General features: G+C 45.7%; 1 protein-coding gene across 1 annotated transcript; it reads right to left on the reverse strand.

The window, feature by feature from the left end:
• Positions 1 to 12,450: 12,450 nt before the first annotated feature.
• LOC119149485 (cell surface glycoprotein CD200 receptor 1-A-like) lies at positions 12,451 to 14,260 on the reverse strand. Its single transcript, XM_037390767.1, has 2 exons — positions 13,809 to 14,260; positions 12,451 to 12,784 (listed from the first exon to the last, which is right to left on the reverse strand). Exons 1-2 carry the CDS (start codon positions 14,095 to 14,097, stop codon positions 12,480 to 12,482), a joined length of 594 nt encoding a protein of 197 aa, XP_037246664.1. The 5' UTR covers positions 14,098 to 14,260; the 3' UTR covers positions 12,451 to 12,479.
• Between the last annotated feature and the right edge of the window lie 6,539 nt (positions 14,261 to 20,799).

Here is a 20,799-nt window from a genome sequence, read left to right on the forward strand (position 1 = left end):
AGATCTACATAGATCTTGGATGTATAAACTTCTCTTGTGACCAGGGAATGGCTCCTCTTGTGTCTGAGCAATACCGGCTGTGCATCCTCTGTGTGACTGGATGTGAACTTACAGGTTGTTCTGCTGCTGCTGTAAAAAAGGATTTATAAAAATCAAGCACCTTTCAGCTGCAGCAGGACCACTTTCACTGTGTGAACCTGATCTTCATATTCATTTAAAATATATATTCCAAGCAGTGTAGCTTTCTGTTACTGAATCCTTTGTGGCTTTCAATCTTGCAGTTACATTACCACAAAGAACTAATAGCAACCCCAATTTAGTCCTGTGAAGTTCTTGTTGTGCTGTTTCTCAGTGCAAAAGGAAAATGTTATCTTTGTTCTGATGGCTGGTTTATACACCACACTTTGTATGGTTTAGGCTGCTTAGAAACTGTACTGCCTACACAGGCACACGGAAACCTGTATGCCTAGGTGGTACCTCTTAGTAGATTAACTTTTCTTCACAATACTTCATAAAACACAGACGTGGCTGTGCAGAAGCCTTTTTTAACTGTCAAAGTATTGACTGTATCGGGTGGAGAGCTGGCTCGTGCCTGTCTTCTCCAGCTATACTGCTGACAAGAGTTGCTGTGAGGGAAAGAGTATGAGCAATGTGGGGACAGGGAATATCAAGACCTTCAAAATCAGGTTTGTCTCAGCCTCTGCCTCTTGCTGTATCTAGTCATCTCCATGGTCATTCTGCTCATAAGAGAAGAGTTTGGTATGTCGGGACATGTGACCATGCTGTGCAAAAAAAAAAAAAACACCAAACCAAAAATGAGGTTTTTATCTCACACAGCCATATTATGGCTTCTGTGGACATCCCCAACACTAGTTGCAATGTCATGTGTCTCAGTGATACAGGACAGAATAAAAATGGAAAGAAACCTCTCCCTAGCATCTAGACGCATTTAAAATGTAGTTGAATTATTGATCTAATCTAAAATGTAAAGGGAAAAAAATCAAATACCAGGCTGAGACAGACATCTACCACAGATAATTCCAGCCCATACTCATAACATTTGGTAATATCATGAACTGTAGAAAACAGACTCTTATAGTGGGAACTGTCCCACACTCTTGAGAGCTGACTGTATCATCCCACCTACAAACATCCACCCATGCTTCTGCACAGTACTTGCATAAAGCCTACTTGTGAAAAAACACAGTATAGTTTGGTCAGACTAAAAGGCTCTTCCTCCTACTCATGTTTCAGGGGCTTCTTTCTAGACTAAATCTTTTTAACCTCCCCTTTTTATCTAATCCCTTTCTGAAGTGACATGTTCCACTTAGCAGAAGGTCCTGAAGACACTCCTATGACTTCCATTCATCATACTGCATAAAAGAAAAGCGCCTATGGATTAAGGTGCCATGCTGTCTGTAGCATAACCTGAAACCAGCCTTGTTCCAAATCTCAGACGTCCTGTTTGCTGCGGAGCTAGTAGTTGCATGTAGTTTTTTAACTACAATCACATGAATATTAGAAATGCTATGAGTAAACATACCGGAGATTAAGAGGTGCTTACCTAGCAAGGTATTGCTAGTTTGAGATAGGTAGAACAGAGGTCACTGGGGAGCTCACATGCTGAGAAGGTGTGGGTGGATTTTTCATACTCCTCTCATGTTGGACAGATACACTGAGTAAAAAAAAAAGAACCTGTGGTCACAGATTTGCTGTCTTGCAAGTAAGCATGCGTGGTATAGGAGGACTTGAAACTTACTGATCTCAGTTTGTTTTGGTAATGGAAAGTTAGAACTAATGGCTGGTTTTCTCCCTGGAGGTTCCACCTACTACTTGCTCACCTTTTACCATTAGGATAAACATATTGCATCAAAACAATGATGGGGTAAAAAAGGCAAGGAAAAGCATATGTAAAATGCACATTAGAGGCTTGAAAATGAAGTCAGAGGAAGTAAGGAAACAACCAAACATTGCATAGCATTTTTGCATTATTTTACAGTCTGTAATTAGTTGCAATGTACACAGACCACAGGGAAAGACTATCCAGAAAGAATTAAAAAGGGTCTTCATTATTTTACCTAGCTGCGACTGGGCATTTTGTGGAGTGGCCTGCAGCTGAGGCAAACTGAGCCTGTAGGAGAAAAGAAACCACAAGGGAAATGGCTTTGTTAGAAGTACTGTTGATGGCTTAATAGGGTTGCTTTTCACTTGCTTGACACAGATACCGTGCTGGAACTCAGAGTAGTGTCTTCTGCTGCTCTGGGTTCTGCTCTCTTCACTCCTTCAGGGGGGTTCAGGAATGGATTATCTGCAAATTGTGGAGAAGCTCCAGTTTGCCTGTGATCCTATGGTGTCTAATGGTATGATGCTGAGGCTTCTTGTCCCTGAGGGAAGAGAAACCTGTGGCTGTGTGTGTTGAAAGGAGTCTTTAAAGATGCTCACTCTTTCTTTTCTCTCATGCTGTGGCTGGATACCCCCAATAAGGTTACTGCTTCAATCTGAGCCTGATAGGCACGAGTGGGGAATGACCAGCGCAACTTTTCTGTGTCACTTGTGAAATATTGACCCAACCTAGTGGTGGCACCTGGCTGTAGCATGTTGTTTGCACTCAAAGTTGAATAAAATGTAGGTATGCTCATTGGTGAAGTGTGTCCTAACGTGCAAAGTGTGCAAAACTCAACTGACTCAAATCGGTTGCGTGTCTTCCATTGTGGTAGGTTTGGTTTACTGTGGAAACTCACTCAGCAGTGTAAGCAGGAATGTGATCTGGGTCAGTGTGGTTTGTGGAGCCTAGAATTCATATGGCTTTCGATAACACAGATTGCTTATTGTGTTTGGTTTGTGTGGCAAGGGTTTGGTAGGCAGGGAGGCTACAGGGGTGGCTTCTGTGAGAAGCTGCTAGATGCTTCACCTATGTCAATAGAGCCAGTGCCAGCCGGCTCCAAGATGGACCCACTGCTGGCTTGGGCTGAGCCCATCAGCGGTGGTGGTAGCATCTCTGGGGTAACATATTTAAGAAGCAGGGGGGAAGCTGCACAGCAGCAGCTTGGAGAGAAGATTGAGAATATGAGAGAAACAGCTCTGTAGACACCAAGGGCAGTGAAGAAGGAGGGGGGACAGGTGCTACAGGCACCAGAATGGGCATTTCCATGAAGCCTGTGGTGAGGCAGGTTGTGCCCCTGCAGTTTATGGAGGTCCACAGTGGAGCAGATCCCCACCTGCAGCCCCTAGAGGACCCCATGCTGGAGCAGGGCGATGCTGAAGGAGGCTGTGACCCAGTGGGCAGCCCAGGCTGGAGGAGGTTCCTAGCAGGATCTGTGGTCCTGTGGGGAGAGGACCACAGGCTGGAGCAGGTTTGCTGGCAGGGTCTGTGCCCCCGTGGGGGACCCACCCTGGAGCAGCCTGTGCCTGCGGGGCTGTGCCCTGTGAAAAAGACCCACGCTGGAGCAGTTTGTGGAGAACTGTAGCCTGTGGGAAGGACTCATGTTGGAGAAGTTCATGGAGGACTGTTTCCCATGGCAGAAACCCCACACTGGAGCAATGGAAGAGAGCAAGGAGTCGTCCCCTGAGGAGGGAGTGGCAGAAATGTGTGATGAACCGGCCACAAATCCCATTCCTTGTCCCTCTATGCTGCTGGAGGGGAAGGGGGTAGAGAAATTGGGAGTAAAGTTAAACCTGGAAAGAAGGGAGGGGTAGGGGGGAAGGTGTTTTATGATTTGTTTTACTTCTTATTATCCTACTCTGATTTGATTATTAATAAATTCATTTTCCCCCAAGTCAGGTCTGGTTTGCCTGTGACAGTAATTGGCGAGTGATCTCACCTTGCCCTTATCTCAACCCACGAGCCTTTCCTTGTATTTTTCTCTCCCTTGTCCATCTTGGGGGGAGTGACAGAGCAGCTTTGGTGGGCACCTGGTGTCATAAAGCAATAACAGCAGCCATAAAAGTGGTATTTGCAATTAAGTCCTTTCTCATGCCTATGATTTACTTGCATATCATCCCTGCTCTGTAGGATTGAAATGATATAGTGACTTCACTAACTGTGGACGAATATCATTGCACAGAAATCCATGCTTGTAGTCAGTCTTAAGCTGTAGGAGTTAAAAAAGATATTTTTCTGGTAGTATAGATGGCAATCTTTTGTGGAGACCAATAGACTTATGGGATATAGAATTTTCTTCCCCTGATGACTGCTTTCAGCTCAACCCATCTCGGAAACTTTCCGCAGATGTGAATGCGAGAATGTGTTCACCCCAATGGAAGGTTGACTTGTAGAAAAACTTTGGTCCAGAAATCTTGAAGGTCCCTTATGAATAAAAGGTGCCTGTCTTTTCCAGTCTTCTAGGGAACAAAATTTTGCCTCCCACTAACTTTCATCATGGCTGGGCCCTAGTTTATTTCCTTAGGTCTGTTGAAAAACTCTTGTTTAATAACTAATTCTTTTGGCAAATAACCTATGGAGGCTACTCAAGAAGAACCGTTAGATGTTAAAGGATCCTGTTTTCCATGTGAGAAGTATACTGCCTGTTAATGGCTGGAAGGCATACCCAAACAAATTCAAACAGGAAAGCAGGCACGCATTGATTTTTCTATTTCTACAGTAAGGCTAAAGCTAGTTCTAATATTAGTATTTTCCAACAGTCCTGCTCTGATGGTGAGGACTGTTCCCACAGAACCTCTGAAAAGGACAGGTTTGGTCTTTTCTGTGATGAAGGATAATATCTACTATCCCTGCTCCAGGGGGATCAGTGGAAAAATCTATACCTTTCTTGCAGGAAAATGTTTCTGAAAGACATGCTAACAAAGAATTGTAGTTAAATTATATTGAACTAGGGGAAATTTACTTACTTTGTAGTATGTGAACCATTGTTCCTTTGATTTCTGCAGATTAGGGTGAGATAAAACCTGGGTTCATGTTTGAAGAAGAAACAAAAGCAAAGATCCAATTAAAATAAACTCTCAGATTCTAGAGTTATGTGGCAATTTCACTTGCCTCGAGTCTCAGGCTGCACTGTCCTTCAGAGCAGTAGTGGGAATGACATGGAGCCGTAATTCACGCAGGACTGCATTCACCAGCATAATGCCAAATGCTACGTTCATACAATATATTGCTGTTACATCATGAGCAGACACGCAGAAAAATCAAGCACCTAGGTGAACGTGGGGGCAGAACCACTGTTATCTTCATCTCCAGCTTCTTCTCTGATTCAAATGTGGACTGAAAATGCTATTTCTCATATATTCCCCTAGGAATACATTTATTTATATGCCTACAGGTTTTTTATTATCTAGTTATTCACGTCTTTGTGCATGTGACTGCATAGATGTGCTGGTGTTCTTTCTGCTGCATTTGTTGTGTGTAAAACCAAGGGAACAAATCTAAAATGTACTATCTGCTTTTTAATCTCCATTTTGTGTCAAGCAAGTAATAACACTTACCTTTTAGGGTGGAATGAGAGTTTTAACTGAGCCAAAACAGCACTTGATTCATTGTGGGGATTTTTAGTGCATTTTCCATTATTGTTAGGCTTCAGGGAAGGCTTAAAGGTTTCTAGATGGTGAATCTGAATGTTTAATTCTAAGGGGGTCTGGGTTTTTTCTGTGGAAAATTGAGACATTCAGAAATACAGCATCAGTCATAAATACACTCCGAGCTTTGCCTTTGGTACAGAATTCTTGTCTGGTCTCCTCTGCACTGTATTTTCAGTTGTCACCCTGAAGGGGTTTGAAGTGGCTGATTATCTGCTTTACCTGGTGCCCTGAGTTTCTGTGCAAGGATGGAGCACCATGACAGACAGAAGCATCACTGCGGAAACCATGGTGCACGCAGCTTCTTTTTAAGCAGTCTCCTCAACACACAGGGACAATCCAGCTCCTGAATATGTGGGGTTTGTTTTGTTGTTGTTTGGAAATCATGGCAACAAATAGTATTTTAAGTGCTTCAAGGAAGATAATGAGATTCTTATCTGTATCTTTGTGGTTAGCTGCTCCAGTGGGTGAAGGGGAATTACGGCAGATGGCATACATTTGGTTACTGTGAGAGGCGGCGGTCATTGGTACCCTCAGCTGATTAAAGGTAAAAGGCAGTTTGTTTGCAGTGAGCCAGGGAAGTGCTTACAGAGATGAGCCGGAAAGGCCTTTCTGACACATGGTCCTTTTCCTAAATACTCTGACCAGTGCTTTTAGGGGAGCTGTTCTTATTCTGAAAACATGGAATGCTACTGTGCATCCTGTTAGTAACGTTACAAAAAATATCAGGTGGAATTTCTTCTCCTCCCTTTCCAGTTAAGCATAATGCTTAGATTTAGGCTTCTCTGCACGCACAGCTTAAGGTGCTCATTTCAGTAGTATTGACAGTCTGACATCTGCTGTGTCAGACTTGACAAGACAAGGAAAACTGTTTTCTTGATCTGCTCTTTCTGGCTTTTCTGCCTCCTTTTTCTAACTTGGGATGGGGTCATTGACCTTGTACCCACCAAGCCTTCTCTTCTCCAGGCTGAACAGTCCCAGCTCTTTCAGCCTCTCATCATAAGAAAGTTGCTCCAGTCCCTAATTCATCTTTGTAACCCTCTGCTAGACTCTCTCCCGTAAGTCCATATCTTCCTTTAACTGGGGAGCCCAACGCTGGACACAGCACTGCAGATGTGGCCTCACCAGGGCTCAGTAAAGAGGAAGGGTACCTCTCTTGAACTTTTGGCAATGCTCTTCCTAATGCAGCCCAGGATGCTGTTGGCTGCCTTTGTCCTGTGGATGCGTTGCTGGTTCATAGTCAGCTTGGTGACCCCCAGGATCCCAAGCTCTTCTGTAGAGGTGCTTTCCAGCTGGTGAGCTCCTGCCCGTACTGGTACCTGGGTAGGAATAACTTCCTACCCAGATGCAGGACTTGATATTTTCCCTTACTGAACTTCATGAGATTCCCTTCATTTTAATTCTCCAGCCTGTCCAGTCCCCCTGCATGGCAGCATGATCCTCTAGTGTATCAGCCACTTCTCCCAGTTCTGCGTTACCTGTGAATTTGCTGAGGATGCACGCTGTCCCAGTGCTAAGGCCATTAATGAAGAGGTAACTTCATGAACAAATAACAAAACACTGGGGCACACCGCTAGAGACTTGCCTTTAACCGGCCTTTCTGCCACTGATCACCCCCCCAACCCCACCCCACCCCCCAGGACTGGCTGTTCAGGCAGTTTTAAATCCAATGTCACTGTGCACTTACCTAGCCCATCCTTTTACAGCTTGTTGTTAAGAATGTTGTAGGAGACTGTGCCAAAAGTCTGGGAGTTGAAGTGTCCACAGGTCTTCCCCCTGCAGAGCCAGCCAAGTCACTGCCCTGGTTACACGGTCACTGCTGAAGCCCATGTTAACGCTATGATCGTGCTGCAGTGACAGCTTGAAAAACCAAAAAGTGTGGATGGAAATAAACTCAGTTCAACTGCCGGAGCGTGCAATTGTCCTCACTTAAAATGTGCTCCTTGTCTTCCCCAGAAAATGCTTTTGTTCTTCTGGACGATGTCAGACTCTGGCATGCCTTGTGGAGGCTGTGCCTGGGCCCGTGTCTCAATGGGCAGAGGCCCCAGGCGGCCGCTTGGATCTGCAGTCTGCTCCAAAGCAACCTCCTGCCCTCAGTCTTACATGCCAGTAAGAAGCACAGTTTGATGCATGTTCCTGTGAGCTTTTCATAAGAAGAATTTTTCCCTAAAATCTTTTAATTTAAAATATTTTGACGAGTGCCTGAACACAGAGAAAATAGCAGTTTACGTCAAATGTTAAAAAGCTCTGTAAAAGCAACTGGCACATGGATACATGGTTGGAAACCTCTAGTTTGGGGCTTGTCGTATTCCTAACAGAAACCAAGCATTTTCCTAAGCTGTTCCCTACCACCTCCTTCCAAGAAACAACCCCCTCCCCCCCCAACATTTACTTCTTTTTTTCCTCTTTCCATCCAGCAGAGGACCAGGAAAGGTCATTCTGATGCTTTTTCTGCTCTGAGTTTGCTATGTGTCCTCATGACAAGGAAATCTGGGGAGCAACCACCTGCCTGGTCCTGTTCTCTTGGAAGACTTCTGATTCTTGGCAAACACAGGCTGATGTAATTACATTGCAGCTCCTGCAGTGAATTTTCTTCCTTCATTTTTCCATCCAGGTGCTGATTAGCATCCAATTCCAGATATGACCGTGCTACCTAGCCATGTGTATAACAAAGCTAAAAAGCAATTGACCTGTGTTGCCCTGACCTCCAGCTTCAACAGCTACTCTTCCTAAGCAGTAGACCTTGCCTGTGGCTCCAACAGCAAGCAGCATGAAGGTTCATGCAATCCTTCCAACAACCCCCTTGCCAGCAACACTTGTTTTTACCGCTCAAGCGACTGTGACGCTCAGCTGAGTAGGAGGACCTTCTTGCTGTGCTCTCAGCATTGCTGTTTGCTGTGCCAGTTTGCCCTGACCTGCCTGCCTCTGAATGATTAGCTGCTCGAAGCTGGAGATCCCTCTCCCCAGCACCAAGCTTCCTGTGGTGTCAGTCTGGGAAAGCATGTGGGAAGAGATACAGTGACTATGCCTTCTAGTTTTCACTTCTCACACAGCTGGGTGAAGACAATTTTTACATTGGTTGTTCAGGGAACCGGAGGAAGTATGTTTTACCTTCAGTACTTACAAAGGTGTTAGCACTGTTCTGGCATGACCCCAGCTTTCCCCAAAAGAACTAACAACCTGAGATCTTTTCTGTGAAGGCCAGTGCCTGAACAAGTCCCAGGACAGAAAAGTAACAACAGGGGCTCTAAACCTGCTTTTACTGAAAGTTGCTGTGCTGGCATGGGTGAAACTGAATAAGCAAGTTTAGGTAGAAAAATCTGTTGTTTATTAATTTTTAGGTACAAGAGGAACCGTTAAAATTGAGTATCTCTGTTCTTCCCTTGCAAGTCTGGTCTGCAGTTTCTCTCCTACCATAAAGAGATACTGCCTCTAGCTATAACAGCCCCACTCTTGCACTGGACCACCATCAGCACTGGAGAGGACTAAGCAGGCGCTGCTGTTTAAGCTGCTGTGCTCACCTGCCCTGTCCCTGGCTGGTCCTTTCCACCCCTGTGGTCCCCTCACCTTACGGCAGACTGTGGCATTGACTGGTTCTTGCCTGCTGAGCTCCCTAACTCCATTTGGTGAGCAGCTGCATAAACTTGTGCCAATGTCAGCAATAGGGACGTCGGGGAGGTGGGAATAAGCTGCCAGCTGTGGAGTGGGTAGGAGGGACTTTGAGGCCAGTTTCTAATGGCACAAAATGCCTAAGAAGCAACAGCATTTTGCTATGTACAAATCCTGCCAATACAACAAACTGTATCATGGGGGAGGGTGGGATTTCTCTTGTTTTCATCTCTAGCTCTGGCCGCTGCAGTACCTTTCCACTTTTGAACCCTTACCTTAAAGCCAGGATGTTTGCCAGCTGCCCTGAAAACACCTGGCAGGACAGGCCTATGTTTGCCAGTGCTCTGCCAGTCTGGGCACCTCAGCACACATTACTACTTCAGGGACATCAGGGGGTGTAGAAGCAAAAAGATGCAAAGCCTTCATAACGGGTTCTGAAGTAATCCAGTCTTATTCTACCTAGCACGGGTGGATTTAGGGAAACAAATATATGCCACTATCTGCACCTTTGTCCGTGTGTTTATATACACAAAACAAGAAGTCACTGTGAGCAACACATTTCCCTGATCATTTTCTCTTGCTGTTTCTACTTGTATGAATTGCAGCATGCAGAAGAAAAGCAGGATGCTCTACAGATTGGTATGATAGTTTGTCAGTGGGATAATGCGGGTTTGAATCTTTGTACCAAGCTTCAGAAATACTCTGAAGTGAGAGCATCTTTTGGTCTCGCAGTGTGCCCGTTCACCATACTCGGAGGTAGAAGAGATGTGAAGAGACTTGTACTAGCAACTTGTAACACTGAAATAGTGGTAACGTGGAAGAGACACAGCTGGTAATACTGGAGCAGTCTCTCTGAGATCATTCTGCAAATGAACAGGATGTGAAAGGGGTTTTATGTAATCCTTTGGGGCAGGCTCACCAAGTGACAGAAAAGTGAGTCTGTAGTAAAACTGGTATATGCATAAAACCCCCACCAATAAACAAACAAACAAAAAACTCCCATAGAAAGGCAAGCAATCTTTTCCTGCTGACATGTTTTAACCCTGGCCAGCAAGTAAGCCCATCTCCTAGCCCCTTGCTCACTTGGTTCCCCCCAGTGGGATGGGGGAGAGACTCAGAAGAGTAAAAGTGAGAAAACTCATGGGTTGAGATAAAGACAGTTTAATAGGTAAAGCAAAAGTTAGGCACGCAACAAAGCAAAACGAGGAATTCACTCACTGCTTCCCATCGGCAGGCAGGTGCTCAGCCATCTCCAGGAAAGCAGGGCTCCATCACACATAACGGTTACTTGGGAAGACAAATGCCGTAACTATGAACGTCTTCCCCTTCCTTCTTCTCCCCCCAGCTTTATATGCTGAGCCTCGTATGGTGTGGGAGATCCCTTTGGGCAGTTGGGGTCAGCTGTCCCACCCGTGTCCCCTCCCAGCTTCTAGTGCCCCCCCAGCCTGCTCGCTGCTGGGGTGGGTGGGAAGCAGAAGAGGCCTCAGCTCTGGGCAAGCACGGCTCTGCAGCAATGCAAACATCCCTGTTATCAACGCTGTTGTCAGCACAGATCCAAAACACAGCCCCATGCTGGCTGCTGTGAAGAAAATTGACTCTACCCCAGCCAAAACCAGCACATTCTCCACCCCTTATTGCCTACTGTTTACGTCCTGCTTAGGCCACACACTATCCAATACATCCTCATTAACTACCACCCCTCTTCCCATACTTTGATATATACTCATAGATATCATTCTCTTAGTTTGTTGACCACCCCCCTGTGAAGTGTCCACAAAATGTTCAGTGAGTTCACTCAGTCTGTTTGGGTTCCATCTTTTATGGTGGTCACTCAGGACAGGAGAGGTGGTGTCTTGTGTGGAGTTATTGGGCACCAAAGCCAGATCAGGTTTGGTGATCTGGCAAAGCATGGAGCACGGGCAACTTGGACACAGTAGTTAGTTCTGCCTCTGCGGTGTTTGCGCTGTCGTTTTGGGCAGCAGTGGCACTTTGTGACAGAGAGGCTAGCTCCGATGATGGGCCACACTGCCAGACTGCTGCCAAAGCTCCTGAGCAGTTACAACAGCAGTCCTGTTCTGCTGTCCTGCAATACTTGCTGCATTTCTGCACTGGACCTGCCTTCCCTGGCTTCCTTTAAGCAGGACAAAATGGACCAAAAGTCTGGTTCCAAGCTCAGAAAAATATCTTGCTGCTTCTTTAATCTTCATAGCTTGGTAAATCTTTGTTCAGATCCCTCAATTGGGTGGAAATAAAAAGGAACCATTATGGCAGCAGGGAGAAGGTCCCTAACGCTCAGCTATGGACTCCCTTCCCCGCTGCCCCAGCTGCGGTGTTACAGACCTCAGACAAACCTCCACGGACATGTGCTGAACTGGCGTGTTTGTGACAGACTAAGGTGACTGTACATGACACGAATTAGTGCCAGAAGCCCTGCCAAACTTCCCCAGGGCTAGCCAAAGGGGATTGTGTGTATCATGCACCATACATACCTTCTATCACAGAAGCCGTAGAGGTGAAGAACAGCGAGCAGGAGGAGGAGGCCCAGGAGACTAGCAAGGCTGGTGACACAGCAAAGAAACCATGCAGCCTTTACAAAGACTAAAGAGAAACAGTTGTTCTTTGAGGTACATCTCAGACGGTTCGCTTACCCCGTGCCCCTGTCAGGATGGTATCATGTAGGCAATGCTCTCTTTGTGCTGTACTTCAGAGGGTGACCTAAGGCAGCTGGAACACAGTGCCAGGCAGAACTGGGAATAAATAACGCCCTCCCATGCACTCGATGGAGGACCCTAGTCTTTTGCTGTAGGGGCACTAACTAGGTCCTCCACGTCACCACTTCCCATAACCCAGCCGCAGGCCTTGCATGTGCATCCCAGCAAATTTCAGCTCTGATTCTCTTCCAACCGAGTACTTCGGTGAAGTACATATTGTTGCACACAACTTCCCAGCAATGCCTTCCACTTCACCACCTAAAGTGTTCACCTACCAGCCAGTACTTGGAAGCTGAAAGCTGGTTTTCAGTCTCCCTGTCACAACCTACGTGTAACCCAACAATGAGCAAGATGTAATGGTACCGCTGGGTTACAATGCATAGATCTGGGTGACCATACCATTTACATCTCTGTGTGTCATGAACTTCTGAATAATCCTGCCTTTCCATTCAGCCCTGTCGGTGGAAGGGGAGACCGCTACATCCATCTTTCCTAGAATTTCACAAAGGACTTTGCAGTTCTGACAGCACTGCTATTTATCCTTCCCCCTCCCAACAAATTTCTCACTGGAAATTTCAGCTCAGCTGCAGAGTTCCTGCTGCAATCCTGCCAGTGCCACTGATGTTTTCATTAGTGCATGAACCAGGGTTTTAAACATAAACGAACAAAGAGAAGCTTACCTGGGGGAGGACAGCCTACGTCCACGCTCTGGTTCCACACTGGGTGGGACATGAAGCAGGTTGCATTAGTCACGTTGGTGCTATATGCTGCGAACTTGCTGAGAACAGTCACTGTCCCATTGTCATGGGCTTCTTCCCTGGGGGGGGAGTTGCTCTCTGGGACCCACCAGATCTGAGCAGCCGGCCTCCCTGCCCCTGCCTCGCACACCGGCCTCCCATCGTCATCATCACAGCGCACGGTCAGCCTGGGGGGGACTGCAAAGTGTCGGGGGGGGAGATGCATGGAGTTAGTTTGCTGCAGTTGGGATATGATGTTCTTGTTCTCTACCTAAAATGTACAGTGCAAAGAGCAGAAGAAGGTTGGAGGCGCCACCCCGTTACAGCGACATGGGCCAAAGTCACAAGAGACCAAGATCGTGCCTCCTTTTTCCCTTTTGGACAACTCTCCCCCATTCAGGTGAGTCACCGCAGCCATGTGCCATTAGAGGAGGTTTTCTTGGACATTGCAGGGGGGCTTATCCCAAATGCGGGGCTGAAGTAGACTTTTGTGCTAAGCAGCCATAGTACACGTGGTTTAAGATGTATCTGAATGCCAGCATGAGAGGAAATGGGTCCCCTCCTATGGTCTGAGTAAGAACAACCCAGGAGAAAGAATGCAACAGAAGAAAGAAAGGGGCAGCGGGCACAAACTGAAACACAGGAGGTTCCATCTGAATATGAGGAAAAACTTCTTTACCTTGACGGTGACAGAGCACAGAACCGGCTGCCCAGAGAGGCTGTGGGGTCTCCTGCTCAAGACATTCAAAACCCACCTGGACCTGATTCTGTGCAGCCTGCTCTAGGAGAACCTGCTTTAGAGGGAGTTGGTCTAGATGATCTCTAGAGTTCCCTTCCAGCCCTGACCATCCTGTGATCCTATATTTGACAGAGTATCTCAGCACTTGGAAGTGTTACTGTCAGCTGCTTTAGTTCTCTTAAATTAGTCTATGGGATAAGTGGATGCATGTGCAGGGTCCTCTTTTAGTATACTGGAAATTGCTTCACACCTCTTGCTTCTAACTAGACAGTGGAAAAGGGGGTAGCAGAAGGGAGAAGAGGTTTGGGAAGTAAGAAGGGAGACACACAGCTACTACCAATGAAATGCATGACACTTTCTCCCAGCAAGAAAGGTCCTTTTCCTACTGCACACTTCCCCCGGTGCATGGAGAGAGGAGCTTTGTATGTCCAGGCACAGACAGGGTCCTTTGCAGAACTGTAAAATGAGGAAGGAGCCCCTTACCCAGCACGGTCAGGTGGTACATCTCATGGAAATTCCCTTCTGTTGCTACTACTTCGCAGGTGTAGTTTCCCTCATGGGCTATTCCCACTTGCCGTATCTCAAGGTCAGGATCCCAATCTGGTCTGGATCTCCAGTTTATGCTGTCACTGCAGTTTGTTCTGTCTATCTTGTGGTGATCAGCCCTGTATCCCAAGGTGCAGGGGCCTCCAACTTTGGGGTTCATTTTCCATATTATAAAAGTTGTATTTGGCCTGGGAGTGCAGGTGAGCACAGAGGTGCTACCTACCATTGCTGACACTTCGAGGTTCCCTGCAGGAGAGAAAGGAGAAGGACATGTGAGAATGTGCCAGGCACATCACCCATAGCCTTGGAGTTCTGCTCTGTGCCTCACAGAGAAAGGTGTGCGTGGTCACACACCAGCGTGAGGCCCTGTCCGTGCCACCCCAAAGCTGCATCTCTTTTCTTAGGCTGCAGCAGGTCTCCAAACTCATGGCTGTGTCCACGTACATTGGTCCTTGTTTTCACTGCCTCCCTTTGTAAGCTCCCTTCCCTAGGACAGTGGATAAATAACCTGGCTGGGAGGCAGTGTCTGAATGAGCCGCAGAGCCCATCTGTACAGGGAGATCTCTCAGGTTGCTTTTCCCTCAGCCACACTGCCCAGTACAGCAGAAAAACGCACGTTTGAAGATATTCACCCCACTTTTGTGCTGGATATAAGCAGCCCTCTTAATCAGGTCAAGCACAGGTGGCAATTTCTGCCCTGCCACTCCAAAGCTTCTATGAACCAAATTCCCTGATTACAGTGGTGACAGATGAAATAGAAGAGCATAACATGTAACTGGAAAGAAAACACATTTGTGTTTGCTGTTAGATGCAGAGATCCCCGATAGACTCAAGGTCACTGCCTTGTGACCTGCCTCACCTGTCCTAACAAAAACAAACAAGAAAAACAAGCAAGAATTTGCATGATTAATGTAGAGTAGGGAGAAGAAGGATTATTAAAGCTGCATCTTCAGATCCCACATTTTTTTAATTAGCTTTTCTGTGTATTTAACTGAATTTGCAAGGGGCAAAGAACCTTCCCATTAAGTCTTACTAAAATTTTCATCTGAATCTAGTGTTGTAAAATCCCAGTATACTTCATTTGCCAGGACAACTCACTGATACCTAAAAGTAAAGCTTGATAAGGTGCTCAGACTGATCAGAAAACCTCCTATCAAACATGTCTTTAGTAAATGTGTTAATTATCATGAAAAATACCATTCTCCAAGAAAATCATTACCGGTTTTCATCAAATCAATGAAAAGCCCCAGTTCAGCATTTTATTGGCTGACAAGTGAAAAAGATCTAGTTGCAGCTAGAAATGTTTTGATTTGCAGGTTACTGGTTTTCCATCAAAAAGTCCCTTAAGAAATTTGTAAAGATCCCTTGCCCGAGATTTTTTCGTTCCCAAAGAAGAACTCAGTAAACATCACTCTGACACATTGCCTTTTCCTCCTCTGCCCTCACCGGTACCATCAGAAGTACCTGTAGCTCCTGTGACCACAGCGATGGTGAGCAGAGCAATGGTGTACACGTTCTCCCCGACAACTTTCAAAGGAGCTCTTGTGTTTGTGAGCAATGTGGGTTTCTTGCACCATCCCACTTGCTGTGAGCTCCCCATCATCCCCTGCCAGCGATCCTCAGCAGCCAGAGTCACTGCTCTTCCTGCGCTCCTGACAGCCCCGCAGCGCGGAAACAAAGATGTGGCTCATCTTCCTACTATAGAGCTTCTTGTGCTTCGGTGAACAGAGAGGAAATGGTTTGGTATTTGCTTTCTGACCACTGGCCTTCTGTCTTGTGTTACCGTGAGAAGACAAACTCTATTGCAGAACTTGCACAAAGTCTAAGCAGTGTGATTTTTCATGCCTGGCTCTGATTTCACAGCGAGAATTTGATCACTGGGAATTGGGGGAAGGATATTCTTAGCCTACCACTCAAAGGATGCTCAACATACTCCAAGAAATCTCTTAAAACAAATCCCTCTTCCTCCCCAGTTTATTCTTGCCCACATACCTAACAGGCTATGACCTTTTCTCTAAAAGTCACTGGTGATTGCTTCTCCCCTGCAGGGAGGGAGGGCAGATAGGTGCATGGTAAATTTATATAAGAGCTCTGTTTCTCTGGTGATAGTAAATCTACAGATAGACTGAAGTTACTTTTTTTGCACCACTGTTTTGTTTGGTTTTCAAACTGTTTGGTATTATATTGCCCCCATACATACACATGTGAACACTGAAGGTCATTCCAGTGGTCAGCTGCAGGATTTTGTTTAGAGCCAAAAAAGTCCCTTAGTTTTTACAAGGTCCTTGAGCTTTCCCCAAGCTACTACTGTCGATCTTCCCGTGTGATTAAGACTGTTGTCTTATACCAGCAGAGACAGCTTCCCTAGATATAAGATGAACCTCCCTGGAAATGAATGCACTGAACTTAGTTTTATCAGAAAAATGTTAGCTTCCCCAAAGTTTGAAGCCACCAAGCTGAAATGAGTTGGTGACTATCTGCTTGTTCCAAGAAGAGAACTCTGCCTCCGTAAGTTAGAGCAGATTTATGCATTTCCATTGCTGTGCTGAAATGTGCCTGGAAGGGCTTCAGTTCTGTGGTCAGAGAGATGCAAGACATCCAAGAATGGAGGGGATCACTGGCCAGCAGGCAACCGCGTCTCTTCCCCCAGCCGAACAGCGGGTGCCATTTAACTGAGAAGAGGCACAGCACCCATTAATGACTCAAAAGAAAATCTAGGTAAGGTCAAAGAGAAAGTTAGGTAACCTGTGTTTACAGTTCTTATATTCAGAAAAGCCAACAACAGCAATACAATGAAATCTTCATCTCTGCTGGCTGTGGTTGCTGCAGTTACACTTTCCGAAAGTCACTTTGTCAGACAATTTTAGGCAGCTATCAGCATCTTGGTCAATGCAGGTTCTGCTCCAGTGCTGTGCGGATTGGTGGTTAAGTGCAGAAACCATTTCTCATGTTTAGAGGTAGATGCAAAGATCACATTTAGATCCCTGCAGTGCAAGACATACCATAGTTTCAGCCACAGATGTGGGTGGTGTAGCTCAGCACTAATTGGCGGAGGTAGCAAGAAATAATGGTCCAAGTCATGAAAATCAGAAGCTTTCAGGGTCCTAATCACTTGGGATTTAATTGGGAGCAATGCACCCAGGCACCTGGAAGAATCTAGGGTCATTTTAGAAACGAAGACAGGAAAACTGATGAAATGAAAGGGAGAATTCCCTACAGTACATGGTGCAGCCTAGCCCAATTATCTTTGGGGTAAGGTCTAATACTTTGGGGTTTGGGGTTTGGTTTTTTTGCTAAAGATTCTGCTTGCTCTCTGATAACAAAGCTGATGGCTGAAAAAATCATGTTTGTATTTTTTTAATTAGCCTTTTGGGTTTTGAGTCTTCAGATTACAGTCTGGCCACAGCACAGCAACTTACTGCATGACTATGAAGAGTGGAAAGGTTTTATATGGGCAAATTGGCAGAGGGAGGATTGATGGGGTTGGTTTGATTTTTGGAAGCCCAGACCCTTGGTCTGACACTCAGGCTGGAGCCAGACAGCATGGCAGTATTGTGGCAAGAGCACCACTGTTGTGCCCCAGGCAGCAGATCCAGGGAACTGATCTGCTGGACCTGGGTGTTCTCCATCCACCTCCAGCACAGCCCTGGAGCTGGTTGTAAGTGTCGTTCAGTGTTAGTTTCCTCCTCAGCTCAGAAGACTTCTGTGTTTGAGAGCCTGTTTTAGTTGAGGTCATAGAGTACCATGAATGACTGGCCTGATAACCTGTTTCCTTTTTGTCGTTTCTCACTTGCTACCTTGGGTTTTTTGAGCCATTCTGCAAGAGCAAAGGCCTGGCAAAGGGCTCTACCCGTACATCATCCCCTTAGGAGAAGGACTCAGCCTCCCCCGCCTCTCCCCCAGTTGCTGATGTACCACATCCAACCACCCTCCTGGGTCTTTCAGAACATGCTGCTATGTGGTTGCTCCATGGTTATTAGCGGCTCATCCCCTGGAGAGAGCACAGTTTTGCAAACGCTGGCTTCATGCTGCTGCTGCTGTGCAGTCCATCTGTGAGGGCTTTTGTGGGAGCACAGGCTCTAGCTGCGCTTTCCTCTCATCTCCTGGCCAAAGCAAGCAACAGCACTCACCTTGAAAAGTTGTTTTTGGTGTTGTTTTTTTTTTATGAACAAAAACCCCAGAACAGTTCACTTTCCAGGATCTTCATTGTTGCTTTCTAGTATTGATGTGGTAAGTTTGGGTTAACTTCTAATGGAGCATTTGTAATTCCTGAAGTAGGACATTTCCTTTTGGGAATGAAAAGGCAGGCATTTGCTGAAGCTATTACTGGATTTATAAATTATCAAATAAACACTTTGCTTGCATCAGAAATGTTTTTGGGCCAGATCATTAGAGAATGTTGTAATCTGAGCAAACACGCCATAGATCTGCAAAGGACAGAACAAGACCATCCCCACCAGCTCTTACAACATAAAACTCAGAACGGTGGGGCTATGTGAGCCGTCAGTAACCCTGAATTGCATCACATGGCAGCCTGTGGATGCTACGTCCACAACAATTTCAGTATGCTAAAAAGGGCAATCTCAAGCTGATGAGGCAGTAAGATTACATTTCTAGATGATTATCATAAACAAACCAGCGGTAGGTTGTGGGATCTCAGCCATGCAACACTAGGTTCTTGCATAAGCTGGTACTTTGCTTGGAAATTTGTAGTAGGAATTCTATTGTTTGAACCCTTTTTTCCCCATGCCACTGCACTGTTTTAGCACAGATACGGATCATATGAAGGCAGGAGCTCTGCTGATAAACCTGGTTAAAGATGTGGAGTACAGAAGTGTCCTCACATAGCTTTGTCTGATAGTCTGAATGTCTCTGCAATAAAATCACTGTATGATATGAGTTACAGCAAGTATGGGGAGGAAACACATGTCACTGTCTTCTTTCTTTACCAATTCCTTTATTTTGAGAATTACCTGCTGCTACCATGGTCCTGGTCACAGCCATAGAAACCGGCATTAAGGAAATGAAATGTTTTCCCCAAATCATTTCTTGATGTAATGGTTATACGATTCTCCATCCCACCTGCACCGGTCATGGGAGGTTCTCCCTTTTCAATGTCCTCACCAGTCCATGTTATTGGCCCTTCTATTTTTTCAGCCCAAACTCATGGGGTTTCTAATGGATTTAGTGGCCTTAAGATGCAGAATTTCCTCCTCTTGTGTATCACTGTGCTAGTGACCACGGCTAACTGAGCAAATGGATGGAGCAGTTCTGTCTTCTGCTCTTTGTCTCTCCTCAAAGGCCAAAGTGCAAAAACAAATGCTGCAGCAGGGGTCAGACCAGGTACAAATGGAAGAGATTAGTTGAATTTAGATGAATATCATAAAGAAAATTTCAGTTCTGTCAAGCCAGTGGTAACTACATTTCAGCTAGGACTAGCAGTGTTGGCTGCTGCACGAACAATAATGCCTCTCTCTTCCATTACTTTCCTTGAGAATTTTTTAAAAACTTTCCCACTGAGTACTTGAATTTTATTTTTACTTTATAATTTTTTTTCTGTCTCAAAATATCCAGTCCTTGAGAGGTTTCTGGTTTTGAATTCCTTCTTGAGGAAAGAGAGACACTCACCCCCCCACCCCTCGCCCTTAAAATAATTTGCCTAGAGAAAATGCAGAGCTGTTTAGTATTTTATACAAGTAATTTATCCTTTAAAACTGTCTATCCTAGTAACTTTAATTGCTAAACCACCTTCCAAGTGGAAGTGGAATTCCAGTTGGAATACATAGGCTGTATTTTAGGGGAAAGCACAGATTTGGACACAGTTAGTAGTGTTCTTAATGTCACAGAAAAGCAGAAAGGTTCCTGCATGTCCTTTCTGGTATGCGTCCTGGTGACAGTATTTGGTCTCTGTTCCTCTTCTTGGAAAAGGTGCTCAAAAGCCCGGTTGCCTTTGGCTCACAATACTCGAGCTGACTGCCCCAAACGCACAAGGAGCCCCCATGCTCTCCCAGAACTCCATCTCCAGCTGGTCTCACAGCTCTGCTTCTCCAAGAGGCATCTGAGGTGAATGGCAGTTTGACCTGTCACACGATGCTGGGATAGACAAGATCAGATCACAACAGACAACCGATGTTTCTATTTCCTTCCAGCTTCATGCTTCAGACCATTTCTTTGGGATTATTTTGACCAGTTCTTTGGGATTTAAGGTCGGTGTCAATGGTTATAGATCCCTCTTTCATACTCCAGAGGAATGACTGCTAGAGTTTTTCATGTGGACTGAATTATTTTTGTAGTCATTCCCTAACATCTGAACTACATAACCCACAACTGAAAAGAGACATCTGCTGCCACAGACATGAGCCATAGGCAATTTTAGTCTGAATGCCTAATTTTTGGCAATAATACACAGAATAGAAACTAGTCTTTCATGGGAGATATGAAGTAGGCTTCAATGATGTTTTACCAGTTCTGTCCACAGTAACCTGCCATTTCCAGTCTCCATACCATCTGCTTCCAGAGAACCTACACTGCAGTTTGGTCCAGGAAAAAAAAAAACCACCACCCTCTGTTGAAATGCACTGTTCTGATCTTCAGGTTTGAGATGTGGGTCTACTGGATGCTCTTATTTATCCAGCCTTTTGCTAAAATTAGATACATTCAGAAAGTTCTATGCCATTTTAATCTGTTCCCGTCGCCTATGTAGGTACTGTCACATTAAAAAGGGAGACTTAATTAGTGGCTAGGGCACTGTGAACTGAGCGCTGCTCACATCACCATGCCTGCACATGTGCTGTTACACGGGCCCATCAGTTTCTCTGCTGCCTTCCCTCGTGCCTCTGGCCAGCTGGTCTGGGGGTACTGTGCTGGAGAACACGGGCACTAAGGGCAACCACTGCAGGGTCACTTCAAGCAGGCAAGCCTGCTGCCA

The sequence above is a fragment of the Falco rusticolus genome, chromosome 5 (genome assembly GCF_015220075.1).
Source record: "Falco rusticolus isolate bFalRus1 chromosome 5, bFalRus1.pri, whole genome shotgun sequence".
NCBI classification, from domain to species: Eukaryota; Metazoa; Chordata; class Aves; order Falconiformes; family Falconidae; genus Falco; species Falco rusticolus.

Bases quoted from the DNA above. Each gene is read 5' to 3' on its own strand.
- LOC119149485 (XM_037390767.1), bottom strand. From the start codon at position 14,097: ATGGTAGGTAGCACCTCTGTGCTCACCTGCACTCCCAGGCCAAATACA. The intron at 12,785-13,808 runs GTAAGGGGCTCC...GACACTTTGCAG, and splicing joins GTACCACCTGACCGTGCTGG to TCCCCCCCAGGCTGACCGTG.